The sequence below is a fragment of the Phaethon aethereus genome, assembly GCF_964289735.1.
Source record: "Phaethon aethereus genome assembly, chromosome: 6".
In the NCBI taxonomy this organism is placed as follows: domain Eukaryota; kingdom Metazoa; phylum Chordata; class Aves; order Phaethontiformes; family Phaethontidae; genus Phaethon; species Phaethon aethereus.
Window position 1 is genome coordinate 17933178 of NC_138580.1, and position 20415 is coordinate 17953592.

At 52.1% G+C, this 20415-nt stretch overlaps 2 protein-coding genes across 2 annotated transcripts in view; one reads left to right on the forward strand and one right to left on the reverse strand.

The window, feature by feature from the left end:
- Positions 1–1848: 1848 nt before the first annotated feature.
- Positions 1849–19198, forward strand: ARPC2 (actin related protein 2/3 complex subunit 2; the record flags this gene model as incomplete). Its single annotated transcript, XM_082001180.1, has 8 exons — positions 1849–1922; positions 12018–12052; positions 13079–13191; positions 15217–15262; positions 15839–16025; positions 16456–16549; positions 18855–18981; positions 19164–19198. 8 exons carry the CDS (start codon positions 1849–1851, stop codon positions 19196–19198), a joined length of 711 nt encoding a protein of 236 aa, XP_081857306.1.
- A 527-nt stretch (positions 19199–19725) lies between these two features.
- The window catches only part of TMBIM1 (transmembrane BAX inhibitor motif containing 1), a gene marked incomplete at both ends in the record, with an annotated part of 2081 nt that continues 1391 nt past the window's right edge, over positions 19726–20415 (reverse strand). Inside the window, one exon of the mRNA XM_082001181.1 lies at positions 19726–19821. Coding sequence (XP_081857307.1) covers positions 19726–19821 — 96 coding nt within the window. The remainder of the gene's footprint in view (positions 19822–20415) is intronic.

Consider the following 20415-nt stretch of genomic DNA (forward strand, 5'->3'; position numbering starts at 1 on the left):
CCACTCCCCCTGCACCAGGCAGCCCCTCGGGCAGCCAGAGCAGCCCACCCCAGCCCCCAGCCCAGCCTGCTCCACATGTCAGGGGGTTCAGCCAGGTGCTTGGGAGTCCAATGAAGCCTGAGGAAAGCCCCAATCTCCAGTGGAACGCCCCAGGGACTCACCGCTCACTGCCCTTGCCGTCCCCCCAAATCTGGGGTCTTCTCCCTGTCCCAAGCCGGTTCTCACTGGGAAACACCCGGGCACAGGGACGAATCCAGGCGTCACCCCCAAATGACTCTGGCACAGACAGTGGTGGGACGTGGGGCAGCGCCAGGCCCGGGGAGGCCAGCCAAAGGGTCCCTCACCTGCAGCCGCTGCTGTGGCACCTCCCTTCCCTCCGCCACCCGCTTTATGCCGCCTGGGGAGGAAGCGAGGTTGCAAAACCTTCTGCCAGCGTGAAGGGGAAGTGGCATCCAGAAGGGACCCTTCCCCAGCCCCCCCAGGACGTGTTCCCCAGGGCCGGGGGGAGTCCGCAGCCCCCTGCCCCCCTCCCCGCAGGTCCCCAGCCAGGGGTCCCCACCTTCTCCCCTGGTACCCAGTGGATGTGTGTGGGGTTCCTCTTCAAGCCCCCTCCAGGAGAGCGGAGGCCCCCCGTGGCCCTGGGGGTATTTGGCAGGCAGGCCGGTGGGCAAAGGCAGGGCAGGGCTCCGTGCCTCAGTTTCCCCACTGACAGAGAGGGGTTGGTGCTGGGGTTTTGGGGGGCACAGGGGCACTGCAGGACTGGCTTGCCCCTGTTGGGGGATGCTGTGGGGAACCCCCCAGAGGAGAACCCTGTGTCCCTCCCACACTGGCCGTGACTCTGCACCAGCCCCACAGACTTGGGGGGACACCCCCAGCACACCTGTAGCCCTGGCGTGACTCTGCACCAGCCCCACAGACTCGGGGGGACACCCCCAGCACACCTGTAGCCCTGGCGTGACTCTGCACCAGCCCCACAGACTCGGGGGGACACTCCCAGCACACCTGTAGCCCTGGGGCACCCCTATTGCCTTTGGGGGAAGCCTGCATCTCTGGACACCCTCTGGGCACCCCGTCCCTCTGGGGCACCCCAAACCCTTGGGGCACCCCCATCCCCACAGCTTTTGGGTGCCTGTCACTTTTAGGGGTACTCCACACTTTTGGGGCACCTCTGTTCCCTAGGGGCACCCATACAGTTTTAGGGCAGCGTCATACCCCTGGGGCATCACCACAGCTCCAAGAACACTCCTATTCCCTGCAGATACCCCCATACTCTTCTGGGGCAACCCCAAATTTTTGGGCACCCCCCCAGCTCCAGGGCACCCTCACAGCCCCCCTCGGGTGTCCCCATTCTCTGGGGCACTCACATGCTTTTGGGGCTCCCCATGCCTCTGGGGCATCCTCCTCTCACCCAGGGTCACCCCTGTTCCCTGGGGTCCCCTCCACACCTTTGGGGTCCCGTAACCCTGGGATCATCCAGCCCACGGGACACCCTGTTCCTCCTGTGGGCATCTCCATATCCAGGAGCACCCCCCGGCCCCCCGGGGCACCCCTCTGCCGTGCCTCCCCCCCCCCCCAATTTGGGGGTCACCCCCGTTGTAGCCCGCTCCCGCGGCACACACCCCTCCCCGCGGGCCGGTAGGCGGGGCATCCCGCCGTGACGTCAGCGCAGAGGGGCGTGTGCGCCTGCGCCGCCGCCTGCCGGCTCCGCTGCGGTCGGGGCCGGAAGTGACGCGCGGGCGCGAGGGCGGAAGCGGCGGCGCAGGCTCGGGCGGGTCCCCGGTGCGCGCAGCGGGCTCGGCTCCCTCCGGCCTCGGCGCCCTGAGAGCCCCTCCCCTCCCCGGCACCGACATGATTCTGCTCGAGGTCAACAACCGCATCATCGAGGAGACCCTCACGCTCAAGTTCGAGGGCGCGGCCGCCGGGTAGGCACGGGGTGGGGCCGGGACGGGCCTGACCGAGGCGGGGACGGGTACAGGGCCGGGGGCGGCGGCGCCGGGTCGGGGCCGCGGACTGAGGGAGGGGTGAGGGGCGCCAGCGAGCGGGGGTAGGGCTGTGCCAGACGCCCGGGCAGAGGGGAGGACCTGGCGGGTGACGGGGCGGGTAGTGCCGGTGTGGGGTGTGGGCTCGGGGGGATGATAGGGCCGGCGGGGAGTACTGAGGCAGGATGGGGGCCGGGGAAAGGAGGGGCCTAAACTGGAGGAATTGGTACGGGAGCGGGGTGGGGGCTGGGGGATGATGAGGCTGGGCTAGGAGGGGTGGTGACAAGGCAGGATGGGGGCCTGGAGAATAAGGGGGGGCTGGGGAGCGAGGCGGGTAGACCTGGGACAGGACGGGGGCCTGCGGAGTGAGCGGGCTGGGAGGAGGGTCGGTACTGGAGGAGGGTGGCCTGGGTGGGGGTAACCGAGCTGGGGGCGGTGGAGTTGATCAGAGCTTGGGCAGAGTGAAGGCCAGGGGATGAGGGAGCAAAGTGGGACAGATGGAATTGGAGGGGGAGTGGGGCTTGATGGGGTGGGTAGTGCTAGGACGGTGTGGAGGCCTGAGGGAGGAGGAGGGAGCTGGGGAGAGTATTGGAGATTGCAGTGTTGAGGCAGGCTGAGGAAGCAGAGCTGGAGAAGAGGGTTTGGGCAAGGAGGGAGTTGCAGGAAGGTGGATTTGCAGGGATATTTGCTTTGGGTAAAGCAGCCTTCATCAGAACGGGCCCAGCATGGTGCCAGCACTGGTACAGAATGTGTGGGGGCAGCTGAGGAACAGCAGGCCTGTGTGTGGAGCCGTGGTCTCAGCCTTTTGCTTTGGGGGTGGGGAGGAGATTCCAGCCTGCCCCCCTTTGCTTTCCTGAGCAGGAGGGATGCAGGCCCACGGCTCTCTCATGGCCCCTGGCGCCAGCCTGGTAGGTGTCCTGGCTTCGGGGGGGGTGAGTTGAGGAGGGCTGCTTTGCACCTCCATCTCTGGCTGGGACAGTTCAGTCCCTGGGGAGCCAATGATTATTTTGCTGCAGGTGTTGCACCAGAGACATAAAAGTGCTTATGTGAGCACAGCTTAGCTCAAAAGAGAGTCTCTTCATGTAAATGTCCTTATCTGCAGCCGAGCTACTCATGGGCTTGCTGCGCTGTCTGCTGGCATGAGTAACACCAGGCACCTTTGTATGGAGACAAAGCCTTGAGAACCAAAGCGAGGTGGTGTTATCTCTGGGGTGGAGCCTGCCCTAGTACCTCGAAGAGCTCAGCCCAGCTGGCTCTAGAAAGGGACCCCCCCAGGCAGGTGCCTTTTTCTGTGTCACCTTTTCCTCCAGCAGCTTTCAAAGCTCTCAGCCTTTTGTGTGTGGAACTTTGACAGAGGCCGTTTACTCTGCTTTCCCCTTTCAGTTGACTTCTTGCTCAGGTTTAATGGTGTTGGTTGGTGGTTTGTTGGTTTTGGGGTTTTGTTTTTTTTCATAAAATAGCCTCACAGGCTGCACAGCCTTGCAGGATAGCTGAGCTGCTCACAGGCTTTTTATTCTTCTTCAGCCTGATCATTTAATGCAACAAGTTTCTCCAAAGCACAGGCACCGCAGTGGGAAGAGAGACCTCCCAGGTGACCACTATGGCGTTGTGGCTGCATCCATTAGAAAAATATTATGTGTATGGAGATTAATAGTGTGTGTCAAAAACGCTCATTCATCACAAGTCCATACTGAGGCACTCTTCCTGCTGGAGAGAAAGTGCACACGCATCCCTATGTTGGTGTAAATGTGGAGGTGGCAGTCTGTTCCTTGAAACCCCAACTCTGTGCGACCAGAGCTGGGGTTGCTCGCTCTGCACAGGTCTGCAGGCCCCTGAGGTTTCCATTTTGCTGTACAGAAAAGCCTCCTTGCTCCTGCGTCGGCATGCTTGCCTGGCGTACTGATTGTTCCTGGATCGATTCTTAGTGCAGCTGATGGTGCACTTCTGCCTCTTACTCATCTAAGGCATGTTCTTTTCTTTACATGTCGTTTCTAGGTAAGTTTTGTGCCTTGAATGTGTTGCTGGAGGAGAGGAAGTTATTTACTTCTGCATTTTCTTCTGTGCTTGTGCTGGGGCCCTCCTGCCCAGGCAAGTGTGGGGCAGAGACAAAGGTCTAAGATGTGCAGGGAGGTGTATTGTTTTTTTCTCTTGGTTTCAAGTCTTTTAGGGAATGGGTGTTAGGCAATGTTTATTCATGTGAAATTTCTTTTCCCTCCGGCCACAGTTCTGAGGTCATTCCCATGGCGCTGAGCCTGGAGGCAGGAGGAGGTTTGCTGTATTTCACTATTTTGGTGATGGTTTTCCCAAGGTGTGTCTTGGGGACAGACAAGGGCAAGGTCAAGCCTTGAGGGATTCAGTCACTGGGAGGAGTGAGTCTGGACACTCAGACAGAGTTGGTTTTGAGTTATTTGCTCTAAAACAGGAGTGGGGCAGGTGCAATGCACAGAATTGTCCATAGTGGTTGCCTCAGAGCCAGGTGTGCCTGGTGGTTTCAGCGCCAGCCTGGGAGTTGGGCAGGGCGGGGTTTGTTTCCAAATCCTTTGCCTGAGACTTGTTCTGTGACGTGGGCTGTGTCGCTCCCCTCTGTTTCCCGTGGCCACACTGTGGCTGTGATTCAGCAGGCTCCCTGCAGAGCTTTCCTGGACCATCAGCTAAGAGACACTTCGTATTTCACCATATCGTGTAGAACCAGGTCATGTTTAGAAGTTGGAGCTAATAACTGCTTATAACATTATTGTCATATAATAGATGTCGGAATCCGCTCTGCGTGGAGGTCTATCAACCGTCTCTGGAGTTCCCAGTGTGGAAGGTGCCTTGGCAGGCTGCAGACACAGGTCAGAACTTGAGGCAGGGCCTAACCCCTAAGAGTCCTCCCGTAACAAGGTCCTTGGGGTTTGGCAGCATCCACCCATTAGTAGGGTAATTCCAAATTTAGTTTGTTTTTGTGGGCAAAACCCATGGAAATCTCACCTCTTTAGACAGCAGTCGTTGAACACTGGTATTTAGATCAAGGTGGTGACAGGTAATAGACCTCAGTGAAACTGATTTTTTTTTCTTTTTTGTTATTTAATATTGTAATTTCTTGTTTTAAATCCATTTCCTTAAATCAACCACATTTTTAAATAAAGGCCTAAAGCTACCAGAATCTGTTGAAATAACTGGAGTTAGGAATTTGCTGGTGAAACTTTCAAGTGTCAAACTGCTGCACTGGGGGAATATCTGTTCAGTATGAAATGAGGCAACTAGTGAACTTGTGCAGGTGTCGAGAATAAACTGTTCAATAAGCTTTTGACTAATTCATTTTGACTTGAGAAGTTGCCTAGAAGCTGGAGTCACACTCGGGTTTTCCCATTTCTGATAGAAACCTGATGTGAAGGCATGAGTTCTAATGTTGGAAGGTTTTGTTTCTCATCATTGCTTCCCTTTGCTAACCACACAGACAGAAAAAAAATACAACAAACAATTTAAGTGTAAAGCATTTTGATGACTATCTTCTGTGTCTGGTGAATACTTGTTCTGTTTAACACACAGGGAGGAACTGCCTCCCAAAACAGATTTGCCATCCAGTTTTGTCTTGCTGTAATTTAACTGACCCCAGTGAAATTGTGGCACAGGGCTTCATTCACAGGGTTTAGTTTTCCAGGTGTACATAGCTTGCCCTGAATCTCCAGGAAATGAATCATCTGTCTCAAACTGTTACTTAGTATTTACCCACTGTGTAAAAGAAAACAATTTTTCATAGCTGGAGAACAGCATGCCTTTTCCCTTGGCTGGGGGCGGAGGGAAGAGAATCTCAAATGAAATCTTTGGTTTCCTTACAGCCTTTAGTAGGTACAAATCTGCGGGGCTTTGTAACTGTTAGCTACATAGGAAAACAACTGAAGTTTGAACTTGCCTGATGCAGAGCGGTTCCTGTGAGCTGGCTGGAGAGCTGGGCTGAAGCTGTGCCCGCATGCTTTATGGTGTTTCCCATTTGCGGTCGCTTTGGTGCTTGTCGGCTGTAGAAATGAGCCCTTCAGACAGGGAGTCTGAGCGCGGAGTGAAACTGGTTAGCGTGAACTTTCTGTTCGTGATGTGACATGTGAAGTGAAAGCATCATGGGGAGACCGAGGAGTGTCTGGAGGTTGTCGGGCCGTGCTGGGAGGGTAGAGGAGCCTCAAGTCCTCCTGGACACCACTGAGAAAATCCCTGCAGGAGCAGCTGTAGCAATCTGTGGCTCTGGTGCTTGAGGGAACCTCAGTGGCCCCACTGAAAACAGAGGTTGTTCCTCTGCCACCCCTTCCTTCTTGCTGACACAGGCGTTTCTATGGATTCAGGGGAAACAGGATTGGGGAAGTCACCTAGGTTAAAATTAAACAGGCAAACTTGGGTATTTTTAGCCCAGATGAGTTTCCTCATCCCATTCATTGTGCGAAGGCTGCTCGTCACAGTGCAGTGGAAGAGCAGGGATCAGATCTCCCTCCTTCAGCAGCAGGTGCTGTCTCAGTGTCCTTGCAAGCCTGGAGCCGCACGTCTTCCCCGGCACAACCTCACCTGCTGAAGCTCAAGCTGCCAGACTGAGGAGTGCTCGGGTGATGCCACTGGCAGAAAGTGGTACCCTTGGGTTCAGCATGGCATGGGCAGCACTACTGGTAAACCTTGGCTGTCTGTGTTGACTGAGCATGCTGTAGGTGTTTGAGCATAGCTCCTGGGCTGCCACAGCACATCTGGCTTTGGCCACCAGAGAAGGTGACTTTGCATTAATGGTGGATCACGAACCACCTCGTGTCTGGAGCTAGGCAGTGCTTTGTGCTTTCGAGCAATAGTGCAGGGAACAGGAGGGAAGAGCAACCTGGATCTGCAAAGTGTTAGGCTTTCACAGGTTCTTCTGTCATTGTTTCAGACTCAGTTTTCATCTTAGGTTCCCGAGAGGGACCTGCGCTGTATTATCCTCTTAGAACACTTCTCGCTGCAGCCAGCTGTGCTTGACACCACAGAAAAGTGAGTATCAGTTGCTGTACTGAAGAGCCGTAGTGAATCGTATGAACAAAATGAGGCTCTGGCCCAGAGAGTCGCCACAGTGTTGGATCAATCCAGCGGGGAACCGCGGCCTGCCTGCAGCTGGAATGGAGACACGCGGGGCAAAGACCTAGCTGGGAGTGGACCTGTCCATACCTGCACGCTGCAGGATGGGCCCATGCTTTGCTGAGAATCCCAACACCTTCCTACCAGCCAGCCTCCTCCAGGCTGCCAGGCGTGCTGCCAGGAGAAGCTCAGGCATGGAGGGGTCGCCTAACCAAAAGGGGACAGCCAGCATGCAGGGCAGCTGCCCCACACCGCTCGGCATTGCCTGCGTGCCGGTGCACTTCTGCTCGAGTTTGTGGTGGGTGTGCTGCCAGAGCTACGGGAGCTCTTTGCTTTCATACACTCCCGCAGCTTACGCAGAGTAGCTTTTGTTAGCTGAGCAGGGCCCAGGAGCAGAGGAACTGTTCGGATAATTTTAGACATTGCTCATAATTTTTTTATTGGGGTGACCTTTCTGTAGCAAGAGCCTGCAGTCTGTCACTGAATCTGGCTTATTCTCTCCAAACGGTGTGGTGACTGGTGATCTGAAAGCTTTGCTCAGAGCTTTAAGCTTTGAAATACCCCCTTTCTTCTTTTTTTTTTTTTTTTTTTCCCCTCCTCTGGGGCAAGAGATTAGAATATCTGCATGCCTGCAGTTTTTAAAATAATTGCCATCCTCCTTTATTGGGTACAAGCCTTTATTGTGATGTGGGAGATGCTTCAATATGGTTGTTGGCCAAGTTTGCATTTAATACAGAACACGAGGGCTCTGTATGATTACAGTCTTCATTCTTCTGTTCTTAAATTTGCTGTAACGTATGGCTAAGAGCCTCCATGGCCTGAGAATGAAGCAGGGAAGTTTGGAAGTTGTCCGAGTCAAAATTGAGGAAATGCTGTCAGAAGAAAAGATTTGCTGTTGCTCTTAAGTGCTTGCTGGCATCTCTCCATGGGCACCGTGTCTCTTCGTGGATGTTCTGCTGGGGTGAAAAATCTGATTTGGACCTGGCTCTGTATTAGATAGACAGAGCATAGGAGCCATTTGGAGATGAATAGGAGGAACGCAGGCAAGAAGACGTAAAACCTGTCAGGGCCTTTTGTTGTTACAAGCAAAGGGCAGATGGGATTTGGTGTGGATTTGACTTCAGACCTGATAAGTGTTATCAGAAAATGGACTGCTGACGCTGCTTGGAACAGCTGCCATTTTAGCGTCTGAGTTCAGGCAGGGTTTTGCAGAAAGGTCTGGTCTGGATTTGGTGTTCAGAGAGGAGCCATTTCAGTTTTTCCCAGTATGAGCTGTTTTTGTTGTCCATTAAGGGCAGAGGGTAGCACAACAGGGACGGTTGCTGGGGGAGGCTATGGTTCAGGTAGTATTGGTGTTAAGGAGCTTGCAGGGGTCCCAGCAGCTCTCTGCCTTGGGAGCAGATGGGCTGTACTGTCTGAAATCCTCCAAGTGTAGCCAGGTTTAGTCTGGTTCTCAGAGGCTTTGAATCAGGGTGGAAGTGAACCCCAGATGAGCTCCTGGGTGCCCAGAGCCTTGCTTTGAAGTAAAAAGCAAAAAATATAACTGGGATTTACAGTCGCTTTGCGCCAAGCTGCTAAACTGCTGATTCTCGCTGTGGGTGTGGATGGGTCTCATCATGGAGGCAGGGGACATGGGAGCATGCTAGACCAGGCAGAGATTTTCGGGATCACACCAGTAACCTGAGGGTAACCAGTACCCACCCCACAGCAGCACAGCCCCGGTCCCAGGCTTGCTGCGCATCCCCTGTGTGAAGCCTTCGCCCGCACGAGAGCAGAGTGGGCTGGGAGCCACCTAAACATGGAGAAGACACGCTGTGCCTCTGCAGGGTGTTCAGCACATCCCAGCTATTTCTCTTGGCAAAACATGGGGTTGGTGGGAGGTCAAGGGTAAGTGATTGCATGCATGTGACCTGCGGCACTGTCACTCGTCTGGAAGCCACGGGAGGCTGGAGGTGAGAGCTCCTCTCTTCTGTCTGGGGGCTTCTTGATGGGGAAACAACACTTTGAGTAGCAAAAGAGGTGATTTTTCTGTTCTAGAAATGTTTTAAGTAGCCAGGATAGTTTTGGTGAGGTGAAACAGAGAAATAAATAGAAGCACTTCAAACTTTGGGGTTGTAAGGCTGCTGAAGTGCCAAGGGCTAAGAGAGCTCATTTTGCTCACAGCCACACTTCTGATACCTTTCCCTGTCCTCCCCTGGGCCGGGCCAGGCCTGGGTTACTTAAGTGTGTGCCAGGCGAGGCAGAAAAAACACCCTGCAGTAGATGACAGGGCTGGCGTGGCTGCGAGGAGCTCTGTATGCGGCTCACGTGAGTGCTCGCTTCACTGAGGCTGTGCCGGGAAGCGGTTGAATATTTAGCACCCAAAGTTCTGCCCAGTTACCTGCTTTTCCCTTAAATATCTCTGCTCCTTGCCGTCTCCAAGTACAAGAACTGAGCCTCTTGGGAAATCAGTGTTAAAATAACTTCTCTAAGAAATTATGCTTGCGTGGTGAAAGGTTCAAAAATGGGGCCGTGTTAGCCGTAAGCTTTTGTGTGCAGAACAAAGACTCTCGTGCAGAGCCATTAACCGACTTCGGGTACGTGATCTCGCATGGCTTCTTAAATAACGCAACGAGCGATTTTTCTGCCATCCCCTGGGGTACTGGGTGAGCAAGCAAGGAATCGTTGTCCTTCCTAGGGAAAACCACTCCAGTGTGCTGGCTGTCAGTCACTTCCCTGCCTTGTTCGGGGGGAGTTGCTGTGTTTGGAGGATCTGCTGGGAGCCAGGGCTCCGGGAGGCATCAGCTCCCTGTGCGTAGGGGATGGGGTTTGAATGGTGTCACTCTGAGAAGATAGAACAGAGGTTTAAGGATGCATCCTCTTTAATATTCCTAGCTCTCGTGTGCCTGGCTGTGCTATCTTTAAAGCTTCCTACATAGGTTTCTTTTTTTATAAAAATTTATATTGCCATCCAGGCTGATTCCCAAGTCTGAGTGTGGTGCTCTAAAAGAAGAACATGTCTGCATTGACTGACCGAGTGGGCTCAGTGGGATTTTCTTTCACCTCTGCTCTGAGCAGTCCTCAGTGAGCAGAAGTGGCTTGGATGCAGCTTGGGGAATTGCTCCCCTTTCCAACAGCCCAAGTTGAATATGCAGCCAGGGATGCCCTGTGAGCCTTCATCTCAGGCCTGGCTGGGAGGGAAAGCTGAGAGTTAGAGAGGTCACAGGTAGCTGGCACAGCTCTTCAACTAAAGGACCTGCCTTGGGTGCACTTGTACTGCTTCTTTCAAGTGTGCAGTTTTTATCTTCAGTGATGCAGCACAAAAGACGGAGGCTTTCCAGCCTCCTAACAAAAAAGGCAGTTGCTTTTCACAGCTAATAACTTCCAAGAGCAGCAACACCTCATCGTTTCCACTTAGGATCCCTGGCTGGGGGTTAATTCCTCCCTTTCCACCTGAGTAAAATGTTGTTGACCTGTGCGTGGTCTAGGATCAGTGTTATTTAGTGCCTTGGTTTCCTCGCATTGCCCATCTTGACTTTTAGCACATCGTGGTCATTCCTGGCTTCCAGGAATGAAGCTGCTTGCAGAAAAGCTGATGGAAGAACAGTGCATTCTGCTGGGGGCGGGGGGGGAATCATTAAAACCTTTGTAGAATATGGTGAGGGAAAGTAGATATTGAGTCATCAATTCTCCCACCTTTCTCGGTGTAGGTACCAGCGTGTAGCCAGTACCCAGCAGTACGCGCATGGACAGAGCAAGTTTTGTCAAAAAGGTTGAAGTTCATCTCTGGACAGCGGCAGTGTGGTTGAGACCACAAGGCTGCCTCGACACACTGGCTTTGGTTTGGGGAGTTATTTCAGAACATTGGTTCAGCCAGGTGTGAATGAACTGTTTTAGAGGCTAGATTTTTTGTCAGCAGCAGCATTAACCTGTACTCTGTTTAATATCATCCACTTTTGAAAAATAAGAGGAGATACGCTGTGACACAGCAGTAGCAAACTGGCATTTTTATCCTGTTCTCATTTTCCACCCCTGCTCTCAGCAGTGGAGGTACCTTTGCACTGCTCCCTGTTGGAGAATAACCTATTAATACCAGTCCCCTCGGAGCTGCCAAAGCAGTTACGCAGTGCCAGTTCCAACAAAATCACTTTTCAGATCTTTCACAGGATCCTACTCTTCTACAGATCATAGACAAACTGGTAAATAGGGTTTAGTAAGATGTTGTTAAATCTTCATACCCATGGCATAAGAATGATGTGCCTTTGGCTCGTGAGGTGCACTTACTGCTGATCAGAAATCCCAAAGAAAACCCCAGGCAGCGTTAGGGCAAACCCAGGTCGGCAGTTTTTCCTGCAGAGGTAGTTGGCGTAGTGTTGGGCTTTTTCGGAAGGGACGTGGAGGGGTGGGATGAAATGCACATCTGGAAAGTTTCCTTCTGTGGTTTGCTTCTAGCCCTGAAGTTGAAAAAGGGGTCTTCTCTGCGAGCAAGTTATACCCACTGTTTGCAGAGCTGCTGTGGATCGGGTGGGGCCACTGCATCAGGAAAGATTGCTCAGCCTCTAAATCCCTTCTGTGAACTGGTATTGCAGGATCTTACAAAAGAGCCTCTGTCCCTGAACCTGTGTCGTGGCTGTTCTGTATGGAGAATGTGCTTGTTAAAACAAACTCCGTAGTGATGAGTAGCTTTCTCGGACATTTCTGACTGGAAATCTGTGATCTCAAAATATGTTAATAAAGTACAAATAATAACAATCTCTGCCAGCTTCAAGGCCTATTTTATATCATATGGGGTAAAACTGGTGCTTATAGGAATGGGGAGAAGTGAAAGATCTCTTGTCGAAGGTTATCTGCTAGTTGAGCAGCAGGAGATAGAAGGGTTTTCAGGTAGAGCTGCTTGAGAGAAATAAGGCATTGGAAATTAATCCTTTTTCCTTCACAGCTTGGAGGCTGCTGTTTGAATTCTCATTTACCTCCTTTGTTTTCTTTGCTTTTTAGAAATAAACCAGAGGCAGTAGAAGTAACGTTTGCAGGTAAGCTCCAAGCTTTCTTGACGTCTATGAAAAAAGGGCTTGCCCAAAGAGTTTGCCATAACCGTGTTACACCTGGCGTGCCCAAATTCACCAAGCACTGCTGTGGGGGGAGGAAAGCCACGCAGGGGCAGATGGTGTGCATACCATGTAGCGTCCCCAGAGCTGGGGCTTTGTCGGCTGCCTCACTATTTTCTCTGTCCATCCATCTTCCCTGGGACTTAGCCCACAGCGGTGAGTTCTGTGGCAGCAGCACTTTGTTTGGTGTGTGTTTGTGTGCGTGCTACATCGCACTTTTACCTCGCCTGTTCTCCAGTCCTGCCCTTGATACTACTTGTTATTAGGTCTTTAGCACCATCTGGTTTGGGTTGTTAGAAAGCTGGCTCAGGGTGACAGGCAAGACTAATTTATCGCCTGAAGTTTGCTCTCCAGGATAAGAAGTGTCGAAGAAGTTAGGTGTTCATTCAGCAATGGATTTTTTTTGCTTCTGTTGTCAAGAATCTGCAGGGCTCCATGGGGAAGTGGAGCTTGCTAGGTAGCTGGAGGGTTGCCTTTCCCTGCGTCTTGCCCTCCCTGCCTGTTCTGCAGTAAAGTGGAAGCTGCCTCAGCAGGCAGCGGCTGAGCTGCCTTTGCTGGCAGAGATGTTTTCTCCTCCAGGCTGCAGCTCTGGCCCAGTGGGCATGTCAGTCACTTTGTGTGCTGGCCATTCAGAAGGCTCCCGTCTCTGCATGTTTGTATCCTTGTGCATTGAGCACAAGTAGATTTGCCAGGGATGCTAAATGACACTAGACTAAAGCTTTCTGTGATGGACAGGTGTCAAAACTGTTTCAGTCCTTTGAATGATAACAGGTCTCCCTACATGCTATTACCACTTTCCTTAATTACAGGTTTCTCTTTTGGTGTATGTGTGAGGGCTGGAGCAGGGGGAACAGTGTTGCTTTATGCAGTTTCTAGAACATGTAGGGAAAACCTTCCTCAGAAATAGGAACTGGTTCCTGTTCCCTCATGTTTCTCTTGCTTGCTTTGTAGACTTTGATGGAGTCCTCTACCATATTTCAAACCCTAATGGAGACAAGACAAAAGTGATGGTCAGTATTTCTCTGAAATTCTACAAGGAACTCCAGGAACACGGTGCTGATGAGGTGAGTGTGCATCTCTGGGCCTTGAGCCTACAAATACTGTCTTAGCATGGGCAATGTCCTTGCGATGTTGCTAACTGTTTGAGAAGCATCTGTGCTCCCATCTCACACTGGCCAAAGGAGCAGCCCTGTGCCAACCAGGAGCCCCAGTTTGCTGGAAGACAAGAGCAAAGTGTGTTCACACTCTCTTGTGAGTAAGAAGTCATCTTATATGACCCTACAGCCTGAAAGGTGAAAGGCACCACTAATTTTGAAAGTCCAAATGAGTCTGAGGCCTGACCGTATAGAAATAGTTTCCCTGACTGATGTGCTGAGCCCAGGATTGAAGGAGGGCACCCAGACAAATCCAGAGTCCCGTGGTGCTGCTCTTCTGACTAATCATGCTTGAGAGCGAGTGATGGGCTCCTGCTGTCTGTGCAGATTTTGATTTGCAGACCGGTTCCCTTTTTGCTGCTGCTGTGTGAAGCAGTGGGTTCAGTTCCTGTTGAATGGGCCGGGGCTGCGCTGCAGAGGGCCATTTATGGTAGAAAGAAGGAGCCTCTCTGAGCTGTGGTTGGGTGGCGAGGCAGGAAGTGTGACTCAGTTCCCATGTCAGTTTTCAAATCTCCGCATGGTAGGAAATAGGGCTCACCCAAGGCTCTTCAGCAGGCTTTTGCCTCTGGGTGCCTGCCCTTGGAGGAAGACAAGGAAACCGCTCCATGAGTTTATTGTGAGTCTGGTGAGAAACAGGTGGTTTGAACCCAAAGTCAATTGCTGCAAGACCTACCAAAGCCAGAATAAATATGACTGAGTGTCCTGCTTTCCTGGTTCCTGGATGCAGAGCTTTCTAGAAGCAGCATTGCCTGCTACTGAAGGTACTGCTGCTGGCAACCACGACAGTCAGGCAGCCCAAATGGTGGAGCCCTCCCAGCATGTTTAGCGACGATTAGTATGGTGTGTGATCCCAAGAGAACCGCTGTGGTAGGCGAGTGGCTGACACCACTGTGCACCAGCAGCCACCATGGTGGTGGTGGGCAGCTTCCCAAGCGGTTAGAGGAAAATGGGATCTCTGCAGGACTGCCTTGGGAGTGCTTACTAAATAGAAATTACATTTTTAAATTGCCAGTTAGCAAATTGTTGCTTTCTGTGCTTCCCTGGAGATGATGGAGCTTGTTTCTGCTCCATCTTTGGTGAAACCCCACTGTGAGGAGTGCAAAGTGGGGTTCCTGCTAAGACAGAGCATCTCCTTGGGCCACTGTAGGCAGGCTCTCTGCTGAGGGGAGGTTTTGGCATGCAGAGAGTCCATGCATCCTCTCTGTGTAGTAGTGAGTGTCATCCCAGGAGGGCCAGTTCTGCTACAGTGTTGTTGTGTTCTGCTCTGTGAAATACCTCCTGTTCCCGGCCCCCTCATTGACACACAGCTATGGCTCCATAGAAAATTGCCATTGATGTAAAATTCAGCAGTGTTTGAAGAAAGGTTTTTGCTGTGCTGTAGGCGGCTCTGCTTCTGGGAGGCATCCAAGCTGCCTGACAGTCTCCTCTCCATCCCCATCTGTCCCATGCAATAGGCTGAGACAGGGCGGGCGATTGCCTGGCCACGCTGTGCCTGACCCCTGCTCTGAGCTTGCCTTACCTCAAGGAGAGGGACAGGGCATGCTTTGCATCTTCCTTTGAATCGGTAGAAGGGTTGTAGCTGTCAGATCTGTTGGGTCAAGCTCTGCTGACAGTTCTCCTTTGAAGGTATGAGGTGTATATGCAAGGGGTTTTCTTCCTCATGCAAGTTCAAGACTAACAAGAACTTTAAAAAGTTGCAGTTTTGAGTCCTGTCCTGCAGCGTGTCCCCTGTCAGTGGCGTTCAGGGAGCTCTGCCTAGAGCATGAGCAGCCAAAAATACTTGAAGCTGATGACTTAATATTTGTCCAAGTTGACTTAGACTAGGGGAGGCAGATGCTGTAATTTGATGTTTCTAAATGGAAAGAAGCCCCCTGGGCTATGCAGGAGGAAACAACTCTGATCGCTTGTGCTCTCAATGTTTAATTTCTTTCCTAGGTATTGAAGAAAGTCTATGGAAACTACTTGGTAAATCCTGAATCAGGTAACCCTGCGACAACATTTACTCTGTATGTGTGTGAGAATGTGATTCCAAAATTATCTAAGTTGCCTCAGAAATGCTCAAATGAAGGCTGCATTTCAAGAGCTTGATATCTGGGGCTCTCTGTATAATGAATGGCAATTTAAAAGGTGGCTCAGGTATATCAGGGCTGAAGTAGCTTACAGCACAAGCTGTAATTCTTGATGCAGCCCTCCTCTGGGAAGCCTTTGTTCCTCACGGTTGGGGTCTTTGTTCTTCTCCAGAGATGCTTTGTGAGACATAGGAAAACCATGGTTACCTGTGACAGCATCTCTTCCTACTCGCTGCAAAAACCTGGGAGCCGCTCAGCTAGCACGTGTGTCTGGGAGCTCAGGAGGGAGCCCCAGGAGCGTTGCCATGGGCATGTGCTGAGTTCAGGCATGGCTTCTGGCAATGCTTGGAGTGGGAGGCACTCTCCTCTGGGGCTTTTGGGAGAGCTTAAGGCAAAGGTGGGACTGTAGGTGTCTTTTTCCAGAAAATGTCTCTGGCTTCATTAAGGCCTCGTGTAGATTATTGAGGTTAGTGGCTCTCTCTCCCCAGGTTACAATGTCTCTTTACTCTACGACCTGGAGAACCTTCCCGCAGACAAGGACGCTATTGTGCACCAAGCTGGCATGTTGAAGCGCAACTGCTTTGCTTCGGTCTTTGAGAAGTATTTCAAATTCCAGGAGGAGGGCAAAGAAGGAGAAAAAAGAGCCGTCATCCACTATAGGGACGATGAGACAATGTAAGTGTTCAACCAGTACAGGAGTCCGGCAGCTGTCAGTACACTCTCTGCTCCTGCTCACAGCTGAAGGTTGTGGTGGAAATTCAGGAAATCCTACTGCTCTGTGCTTTGGCAGGGTAGTAAGGGCCTGTCCTAGGCTGTCAGAAGTATCCACTGAGGGTAATGCTCATCCTTCGGGCTGCAGGGATATTACGCAAGAGTCTCTGTTACTGGCAGCACTTGTGGCTGCATGCAGGAGAGGAACTGGCTGCTCCCAACAGAAATGTTTTGCTCCCTGTAAATACTGTCTTGAGGGAGGTGAAATTTTCAGCAGCCAGGCCTGTGAAAGGCTGTTGAATCTACTTGACCTTGTCACATGGTTGCTTCCTCATCCAGTTTTACTTCTTAGCATCTGTTCACAGCTGGGTTCTCCTTTCTCACCCACCTGCAGGTATGTCGAGGCAAAAAAGGACCGTGTCACGGTTGTGTTCAGCACGGTATTTAAGGATGATGATGACGTGGTGATCGGAAAGGTGTTTATGCAGGTATGGAAACTGAATTATGGGGAAAGGGTCTGGTCCTTGGTCCAGATGCCTTCTTGCTTGAAGCAGCATTGCTGAACAAGCAGATGTTAGGCTGAAGTGAGCTCACAGGCAGTTTAATGTGCGTAAATGCTTTGCAGGGCTTCAATCTGCCCGGGGATGGAAGAACCATGTCAATAGGCATAGGTGGTGTATTTTCTAATCCAGACTCTTACACTGGCCTCTTATTTATCAATGGTCTTGCTCGTGGATGATCAAACATGTTATGTGCTACAGATGGGAAACACCACAGTGAATACTTCAGTATCCACCCTGAGGCCCTGTAGTGCAGCTTGCTGTGGTGTGGGGATCGCCAGCCAGCCGAGGAGCTGAGTGTGGTGGGGAGGCTGTAGGGAGTGCAACGTTGTGCTGTGCCTGGGATAACACTGAGAGTTGTCTTCACCTCAAGAGTTTGTTCCTGATAATGCTCAAATGCTGCAAAGCAACTCAGCAGCTCAGTGTGGCTGCTCTCACATGCTGCAATGGCCTGTCAAATTTGAGCTTTTCAAAGCTATGAATTTGCTTAGTTTGCGTGCTTGAATCAATAATGCCAAGTACTTCTGCACTCAGGTGCCCTTTGCAACTGCCACTTAGCTGGGAAGCATAGAGAGGCCTGTAATAAACGCTTTGCATGTCTGTCAGCGACTTCATGCAGCCTGTGGAGATTGGGACATTTGCTTACAGCTGGGAAAGGCTCAGTGCATGCTGGTATGTGTGTTTGTTCATGTCGCTGGCCTGCCTAGCTCACATTGTGTCTGCTGAAGCACCTGGATAGCCTCTTGCGCAGCCCCGGGGTGTCCCAGGGCTAGAGGAGCTTTAGCCTGTTCATTCAAGGGTGCCAGGCCGTGCTGCTGACAAGCTCGAAGACAGCAGGTCACTGGCCCAGTTTGTTGTTTACCAGTTTACTTGTGATGGGGGTCATTCAACAGGGTCTGTTGTGATGGGAGTGTTATCCCGCAGCTCTGCTCTGTGTGTGCTTTAGCTATGGGCAGGGCATCTGCTCTAGCTTCGAGCTTTTCCCCACCAGCATATCCCAAAGCCTGCAGTTCAGCTTTATAGAACAGAGAGGGAGGTGCGAGGTGAACAAAACAGGGTTTGTGAGGCTCCTGGGGAGGTGGCAGGGCTTCAAGGCAGCAGCTGCCCCAAGAGTCTCCATGTCCCAAATTCTTGGTTTTTACAACAGCAAACCCTGCTCCTTCCCAGCCACAAGAATTTCCACTCTGAGTCACACTGGCTCCTTCCCTCCAGCTATTGCTCTTGCATAATGAGCCAGCACGGAGGCTGCTCATCTGGGCTCTCATGGAGAAAATCTGACCATTAACTAACCAGTGAAGCCATTGGAACCATTTCACCCTCTGGCATAAGCAGGTGGAAGTACAAGCTAAGCATTTCATTAAGGAAACCCCAGTGAACTACTTGGTTCTCTAAAAGGGGCCACAGATGCTCCTTGCCTTCCCAGGGTGAGCTGTGCTAAGAAGGGAGGAGAGGCTGAGGGTGCTGATGATGTGTAGATGGGGCTGAGGGTCAGTGAGGCACAGGAGAGACTGTCCTGCCTTGAAGCAGGGGAATGGTGTCTGGACTTCGCCAGCCCCATGTAGGAACAATCCTGTAGCTCCTGAAATGCAGAGCCAGCTCATTTCATGTGAGGTGGGGGTCATGCTGCTGTCAGAGAGTTTCACTGGTGGAAGGGATCTCCCTGCCTGGAGGTATTTTTTTCAAGATGTAGAGAAGTGTTAGGAGGAGCAGGCTTCACACAAGCTTCAAACCCCATAGATCCTCTTAATGCTTAGGCAAAGACTTCTGGTGGGAGATACTTTCTCAAACAGCAGAGCCTTTACGCTAGCTGCAATGGAGACCTCGCAGCCTTTCTGAGAATTTCCTTTCCTCTGGGGTGATGGGCACTGCCCGCTTTTGCTGGAAGCATTGATGGTGTTGACTTTCTGGCAGGACCTGTGCTGTCTCCTGTGCTTGCTCAGAGGTGTCCCTTCCACAAAATGCCCGTGGCAGGAAGTGTGACACCGAAAGCCACACAGGCTGAGGGGCTGCGCTTGGGCCACGTGTAAACCCGGGACACCCATGCATTTAGGTCTGGTTCTGCTGGGAAAAAGGATTGTTTTCCAGAGGTTTGGCCTGATGGACTTGGCCCATTCAGGGGAAGCTGGAAAACCTCCTGCTCGTTTGCCTTGTGGGAGTGGGGAAACCCCATTTGCTTTCCCAGTGTATTGCTGGAGTGTCACAGTGGGACTCCCCTTTGCTTTGTCTTGTTCAGGAGTTCAAGGAGGGTCGCCGGGCCAGTCACACAGCCCCACAGGTGCTCTTCAGCCACAGGGAGCCACCCTTGGAGCTGAAAGACACAGACGCAGCTGTCGGCGACAATATTGGCTACATCACCTTTGGTAAGCAGGCAGCTCTGAGGCCTGGGGACACTTGGGGAGGAGAGAGGTTCCTGGTACTGCATGAAAAACAAAAAGGGAATTCACCCTCCCTGAGTGTTCAAGTGGGTCATGGGGGGCTGAAGGAACCTGGAGTTGCATGCTGCGTTGTCAGCCCACTTAGGTGTGTCCCTTTGCTGTATCAGGTCACCTCAGCTCTGCTGTGGGCAAGAAGGCGTAAAAGTGGGCAGTGAGCCATTTGGTGTCTGCCTACAAAATAAGTTCAGCATTTGGGAGCACAGGAAAGGTGGCTTTGCTGTGATATTGTAGAAACTGGAGGTTTCTTCTGAGAGGTAGCATGTGAGTGTATTTGTAGCTTGTCCAGCTGGAGGCACCCATGCAGTGCTTGATCAGCAGAGGCAATCAGAGAGCAGGAGCAGGGTAGTAAGTTCTGCTTCTTCAGCTCTGCCTCTTTTCTCTGGGCCAAACACTTCCATCTCTGATGAGCCACTTTCCCCTGCCTGCAGAGGTGCTGGCCAGCAGTCATTGCTTCCTCCTGGGCAGCAATGCTGAGGGCTGAGCTGAGTCCAAACCCTGCCCTGTTCAAAGGGAAAGGTCTCTTCCAGGGAAATTATGGGTCATGGTTGGATGTGCCATTAGGGTCTCCCAGGCCAGCATTCCTGCAGCTCAGAGGTGGAGCACAGACAACTGCAGGGGAAGGTGAAGGTAGCACTGCCCTCCTCCCATGCTGGGAATGGTGCCTTGAGGTTAGGGCAGCTCGTCAGCTATGGGAGGGCTGTCTAATGGCAGGTCTGGGACGGTGAGCAAGACTTCATTCTTGTTGAGATGTAGTTTCCCTGTTATCTGATCTGACAGTCCCAGGTGAGATCATCGCCCAGACAAAAAGGGCTTTCAGCCCATGGATCTGGGATACTTAGCACAGCACCAGCCTGTGGAAAGAGCAAGCCATAGACCCCTGCAGTAACCAAGTCTGGCTCTGTCACAGTGCTGGCAAGCTGCCACGCAGGGATCCACAACTGATTTCAAGATCCAAGGGCAGACTGGATCTTGAAATCGGTTAAGCAGCCTGGCCGCCCTTGTCTGCCTCCCAGCTCTCTCTCCGCTTGCTTCTCCCAAGTACAGAAGTAGCGTCATGCAGTTTCCTACAATGCCGTCATCTTCTGGGCACTTGGCCTTGCTTGCATCCTCCAGAGTGTACAGCTGTGTCCAGGCTGCTGCAGGAGATGAGGAAAAGTGCTGCTAAGCCCTGTGTTTAAAATCACAAGTGCTGCTGAATCTTGGTATGTGTCACAGTAAAGGGCTCTTTGTAGAGAGCAAAGTAGGCATTTGGAGCAGCACACCCTGAAGCCTCCAGCACTGGAGGAACCTGAAGCCCTTTGGTAGCCTCAGAAGGCACTAACAGTTTGTGTCACCCTCTTCTTTCAGTGCTGTTCCCCC